General features: G+C 34.6%; 1 protein-coding gene across 3 annotated transcripts in view; it reads left to right on the top strand.

The window, feature by feature from the left end:
• The window catches only part of ROCK1 (Rho associated coiled-coil containing protein kinase 1), a 147,470-nt gene extending 143,463 nt beyond the window's left edge, over window positions 1-4,007 (top strand). For all 3 annotated transcript variants that reach the window (XM_067699556.1, XM_067699555.1, XM_067699557.1), the window contains 4 exons: window positions 241-319; window positions 478-739; window positions 1,088-1,295; window positions 2,520-4,007. In XM_067699556.1, the coding sequence (XP_067555657.1) occupies window positions 241-319; window positions 478-739; window positions 1,088-1,295; window positions 2,520-2,523 (553 nt within the window). In that variant the 3' untranslated portion in view covers window positions 2,524-4,007. The remainder of the gene's footprint in view (window positions 1-240; window positions 320-477; window positions 740-1,087; window positions 1,296-2,519) is intronic.
• Window positions 4,008-6,823: the final 2,816 nt, after the last annotated feature.

The following is a 6,823-nucleotide window of genomic DNA, read 5'->3' on the forward strand; positions in this document are numbered from 1 at the left end:
GTTGTATGAGTGATCTAGTTTCTCTGCATCATCACCAGCATTTGGTGTTATTACTATTTTTATTTTAAAAATTCTGATACGAGTATAGTGATACTTACTGTGATTTTAATTTGCATTTCTCTAATGACTAATCTTTTCCTATGCTTATTTGCCACCTCTGTGTTCTCTTCAACGAAATATCTGTCTTTTGCTATAAATGAGTTTTTATAATGGCCTACATCATATTTCTTTTCATTTTAGTAAATTGTTTCATGTTCGTCCTGTAACCCAAGGAGATGTGTACAGAGCTGAAACTGAAGAAATTCCTAAAATATTCCAGGTAAAAATCTGAAAATACAATTTTAGAAGATCCTTTACCTAAGTACTAAGTGTATTTGTGAAGTAAATGTAAATACACCAATACTTTTATACATTTGAAACTTGTATGTATAGATTAAGACCTTTTTTTAATCTTCTGTTTACCATTCCTAAATGTAGATACTATACGCAAATGAAGGTGAATGTAGAAAAGACGTAGAGATGGAACCAGTACAACAAGCTGAGAAAACTAATTTTCAAAACCACAAAGGTCATGAGTTCATTCCTACCCTCTACCACTTTCCCGCCAACTGTGAGGCCTGTGCCAAACCTCTCTGGCATGTTTTTAAGCCACCCCCTGCCCTGGAATGTCGAAGGTGCCACGTTAAGTGCCACAGAGATCACTTAGATAAGAAAGAGGACTTAATTTCTCCATGTAAAGGTAAGGCATGAAAATTATTTTTATAACATGTAACAAATTAGAGACTTAAATCCCAATGAAATAACTTCTTCAGATGTGGCATTTCCTATACCAAGTTGAAAAAAGATAATAAGACGTAATATTTTGGCACTGGTGGAGCCACATGCATATTTCTGATTTTACTTTATTTTTCTTACTAATTTATGACTAATATTTTCTCTTTAAATTTTCCGACTTAATTGAGTTAAGAAGACAAGATATTGTCCAAGCTTAATTAAGCATAGTAAATCTTTTTAAATTGTAAGAATATTTGATAAGGCTCTTTTAGGTATTATGTGACCTTAATTGTGCTCTTTTTTCTTAAAATAGTAAGTTATGATGTAACATCAGCAAGAGATATGCTGCTACTAGCATGTTCTCAGGATGAACAAAAAAAATGGGTAACTCATTTAGTAAAGAAGATTCCTAAGAATCCACCATCTGGTTTTGTTCGTGCGTCGCCTCGAACACTTTCTACAAGATCCACTGCAAATCAGTCTTTCCGGAAAGTGGTCAAAAATACATCTGGAAAAACTAGGTAAGGATTGAAATGTTAACCTTTTTAACTGTGAGTATGTGATTGGATAATATCTATTAAAATCCAGAGTCCGATTGTTCTTTTCCCCATAAAGGGCATCGTTTGTATCTGGGTATTTATATATGACTTGAAATGACTTTACAAATTAGTTTAACTGATTCTTGTTAGAAGCTAATAATGTTTATAAATGTCATATTTATTTAGTTCAGTGTCAGGTTTTATTGTCATTGGTTATGGTACATATTTAGCCCTTAATGTTTTAAATGACTGTTGTTCACCCCTTTTTAATGTAAATAGTTTCATGTAAAACTTTGCTCGTTTTATTTTTAACTATGTTGGCAGATTTTTTTTTAATCAAAATTATTTGGTATTATCAGTGTTAACAAATAAACTTCCCAGTTAAGTATCCTTCTTTTCTTCTTTTTGGGAGAGTGTAGTTTATCTTGTTTTGATGGAATTTTTTCAAAAATATTTATATGGTAAAACAAGCAGTTACAGGACATAAACCCTTTCCTGAGGAGCGGTTATGATAACTCATTAAGTTCTCATTTAACACATGAAAAAATGGAGCTCAGAGAAATTAAGCAACTTGCACAAGATCACACAGCCAACTAGTAGCATAGTCAGGTTGGACCCCACTTTTATCCATTTCTGAAGCCTATGTTTTTTCTCCTATACCAAATACCAACTTTCCCTAGAGTGTAATCCTTATATTAAGAGGGACATTTGAATCTAGAAGCTGAGACCTAACACTGATTTGCCTCTCTGCTGATGTCACCCAAGTCTTCCAAGCAGGCTTAAAGCCATATTTAATTTATCCCATTTCTTCATTCCGTATTATCAATAACCAAGTCTAATTCTTTGAAATGACTCATAGCCATTCCTCCTTCTGTATTCCTCAGCTACCATACTATTCCAGTGCATTATCACCTCACTCTGGACTTCTTTCTGTAGAATCTTGTATTGTCCCTCTCCTATATAGGATAAAAGCTGAATCTAAAATACTTAAAATTTTTTATAGCTTTGTGGGGGGAAAAAAGTGTTTGAAACAAAGTAGAAGCAAAAAGGAGATAATAGTGTGTTTTTCCTTTTTCCTGTTTTCCAAATTTTGTGTATTAGTTAACTATTATATATAATGTATATGTACCTTTCCTTCCAATTTTTGTTTTCTGAATTTTTAAACTGTGTACATTTCTTAAATTTTTTATTTTTTTCCCTCAACAGTTAACCATGTGACCTAGTGCCTTGTGGAATTGTGTGGGATGCTACCTGATAAACCAGGCATCTTTTACCATGCAGAGCAGAAGGCTGTTCCTTTGACACAATATCACAGGCTTCAGGGTTAAGATTGCTGTTATTCTGTCCTTGCTTTGGCACAAAAGCACACTGAGGATTGTTTTTTTGTTTTGTTTTGTTTTTGTTTTTTATTGCGGGTTTGCCTACAGGTAGATTAGATTAATTATTACTATGTAATGCAAATACAATTGAGGGAAAGCTTAGCTAGATATATTTTTTTAAAAAGGTGCTGCCTTTTTGAATTTCTAAGAAAACGCCTGTCAATCATGATAGAACACAGTTTTCCTCATACGAGTGAGAGGAAGAGACTTTCACTTTCAAGTGGAATGGCCGTCACTATCAAGATCAGCTCATGGAAGGAGTAAAGAAAATATCTCAAAATGAGACAACTGAAATTTTTTTTTAATAACTTCAGTTTTTATGCTCTTGCAAGACTATACAAAACTATTTTAAGAAAGCAGTGACATCACTTGACTTCAGTGCCCTCACTGTAGAATTTAAAAGCCTTACTGTTGATTGCCTGTGGTGGACTTGATGGAAAATAAATATCTTACATTATGCTTTACAAAATACTGTATGTGTTTCAGCAAGTTTGTAGATTGGGGAATGGGAGAAGGCAAAAAAATTACATTTAATCTATGCATTTTTGCCAAGCCATATTGAGTTATTTTACTACTAGAGACATTAGGAACTAACTGTACAAAAGAACCAAGTTTAAAAGCATTTTGTGGGGTACATCATTTCTGTAATTATATAATATGTTTCTTTGTGGTTTTAAGTGATAAAGACATTAAGTTAACAAACATATAAGAAATGTATGCACTGTTTGAAATGTAAATTATTCTTAGAACACTTTTGATGGGAGTTGCATTGCCCTTTTAGTGCCTTAATTTGAGATAATTATTTTACTGCCATGACTAAATATAAAAATTTCAAAAAACATATTTTCAGAAAATTATGTGTGTTGGGGGTTTTTCATTGATAATTGGCTTAATTTAAAATATTTAGAGGTTTGGTGGACTTCCATAAATTGAGTACAATCTTTGCATCAAACTACCTGCTAAAATAATGAATGACTTCATAAAACTCTGCAAAATATGTAGAAGGTTGCACCAATATAAAAGAAAATTATGGCAATACATCTGTGATGTTTTCCAGTTAACATAGGAACCAGATAAATACTGTTAAACTCTTGTTCAATAGCAAGGGTTGATTCATATGGGCAGTATGATTTATTGTTTATTTTTTTAACCAAATACCTCCTCAGTAATTTATAATGGCTTTGCAGTAATGTCTATCAAATAAGAAGCACTGGAAAACTGATTCGTCTCTAGGATGATATGCATGTTTCAAGTGGTATTAAAAGCCGCACTGATGGATATGTAATAATAAACATATCTGTTATTAATATGCTAATGACTCTGTGCTCATTTAATGAGAAATAAAAGTAATTTATGGATGGATACCTTTAATAATGACTGCTATGGTATTTTCTCATGACTGAGATGAATGGAAGCCATGCTGTAAATTAGTCCCTGGCTGCATACAAATGTTTGTTAAATTTCATGACTAAAGTGAATTTTTAAAAGATAAAACCTGGTTTGGGCTCTAAAATAGGAGTGCTACAGTTGAAATGAAAAGTTGGCTAATGTCTTTTGGAAATTCTCCATGGGTCTCTTACGTTTCTCACATCTTGGGAGCAGAAGCTCTGACAGCCTTTGTTTGTTCTACACTGTCTTTGCCAAGGAGATTTGTATAGTGAACAGCCGTGGAAGACATTGTGTTTCCATAGAGAGGAAAGCAGGTTTGTTTGCTGTTGTATAATAAAGATAGTGGCTCTCTCCAGGGCAAAAATTGGGCAGATTTGCTTGAGCTCATTATAAAAGATTCAGGTACCCTAAACTTTGGGCTCCTCAGCTATGATGCAAACTCACTGCATGCTCAGCGCCCACCTGGACCACTTTGCATTGCCCCTGTGGGACTCGGAGGGCAAGGGGAACTGATGAGAACGTGAAGCTCATGCTGCTTGCTGTGCTGTAAGTATAAAGTCATTTGGCTATGACCCAGGATCCATGAAATTGTGGCAGGCTAACTTGTAGCTTGCAAGTAGGGTGAAACCTCAGACCCTTCACAGTTCTGGACAGTGTCCTTACTACCGCCTCAGAACCATCACCATTACCCTAATGTATTAAGGTCTAATATATTAAGGTCCAGTAAAGTTCAGAGAACAGAGTTAATTTATTTGAGCAAGAGAGTACTTTTTTTTTTTTAACAAAATATTAACTTGAGCATAAAATTGTTGAGAACTGACAGAACTTTAAGGAATGACTTCAAATGCCACATTGCAAAACCAGGTCAACCAAGAGAGCTGCTGCTGCTTTTTTTTTTTTTTTTCCATGTGGACTATTTTTAAAATCTTTATTGAATTTGTTACAATATTGCTTCTGTTTTATGTTTTGGTGTTTTGGCGGTGAGGTATATGGGATCTTAGCTCCCTGACCAGGGATCGAACCCATACACCTGCATTGGAAGGCGAAGTCTTAACCACTGGACCGCCAGGGACGTCCCCAACAGAGCTGCTTCTATTCTAAGTTCAGGAAACCACTCAATCCCAAAGTATACCAACGTGGCAAGCATCAGGATAGTGTCATCTAACGTGTCCACACCATGTTAGATGCTGTGTTTCATTCTCTTACCATTTAGGAACCTTGTTTCTAAACACTGGGGTCCCTGTCAGTAATACCTCAGAAAAATCCTTTTCATGAGCCTCCCTATCTGCTGGCATTAGCATACCCTCCATCTCTCCTCTGCCTTCTATAGGTGCATCTGCTCAACCAAAATACATCACATTCAGAATTCTAGCTGTAAGAAAGTCTGGGAAATGGAGCTTTTAGCTTTCTATCCTCTTGATTACAGGAAGACACAGAGTGTAGAATGAGATTAAGCCTCAAGCCTGCCCACCCACCACTCCTGAGAGCTTGGGTTGAGGTCAGGGATTATGGGCTAGAAAGAAAACAGCTGTTGTCATGATTCACAAGCTCAAAACAACAATGGGTCACTTGTCATTATTTGGGGTTTCAGCTTAAAATAATCTCTCCATCCTTCGTTTAAAGAAATATCAATAAGTGAAATAATTTAAACATGGCAATCAAACTCTAATTGATAAAGTATGTGTTTTTTTCATATCACTAGAAGTTTTGTAATAACTAAATTTGGTATTTACATAAATTAGTTTGTTGATTCTTACTGGGTTGCTGGTTTGAGCTTTTTAATTTTTATTTTTGGTATTCCAGCACTTCTACAGTTCTTTCTCCTCAGAAAGAAAACACAGCTACTAGCAGCTAGTAGGATGAATAAAGACAATGTCTTTAAAAATTAGTTAGTTGTGAAGGACATAATATATTGTGCTACTACACTTTATTACTCTATGGTATCGTTTAATGAGCAAAAGTCTTAATTTTAGCAAAGTCAAATTTATTGATCTCCTTTATAGTTAGTGCTTTTTGTATTCTATTTAAGAACTCTCTCCTATTCCCCGGGTCGTGAAGATAATTCTGCGTTAGCTTCTTGAAGTTTCATTGTTTTGACTTTAACATTTACACAGTGGGGAAAGGATTGTCATGTCAATAAATGGTGTTGGGAAAACTGGATACCCACATACAAAAGAATGAAAATGGACCCTCAACTTACACAAAAATCAACTCGGATTAAAGTCTTAAGTGTAAGAACTAAAACTCAGACTCCTAGATGACAACATAAGATAAAAGCTTCTTGACATTGGCCGTGCAATGATTTCTTGGATATAACACCAAAAGCACAGGCAACAAAAGCAAAAACAGGCAAATGGAATTACATCAAACTAAAACTTCAGCACAGGAAAGGAAACAAAATAGTGAAAGGCAAGCTGTGGAATAAAAGAAAATATTCGCAAACCATATATCTGATAAAGGGTTAATGTTCAAAAACTGTAAGGAAATCCTACAACTCAATAGCAAAAACCAAAAACAGATAACCTGATTTAAAGTTGGGCAAAGGATCTGAATAGACATTTCTCCAAAGACGATATACAAATGGCCAACAGGTGTATGAAGAGATACTCAACATCACTAATCCTCAGGGAAATTAAAATTACAGTGAGATATCACGTCATACCTGTTTGAATTGCCATATCAAAAAAAAACCCCAAAAGATTTGTGGAATCTAAAATATACAATAAACTAGTAAATAAAACA

Source organism: Pseudorca crassidens, chromosome 12 (genome assembly GCF_039906515.1).
Source record: "Pseudorca crassidens isolate mPseCra1 chromosome 12, mPseCra1.hap1, whole genome shotgun sequence".
Taxonomy (NCBI): Eukaryota; Metazoa; Chordata; class Mammalia; order Artiodactyla; family Delphinidae; genus Pseudorca; species Pseudorca crassidens.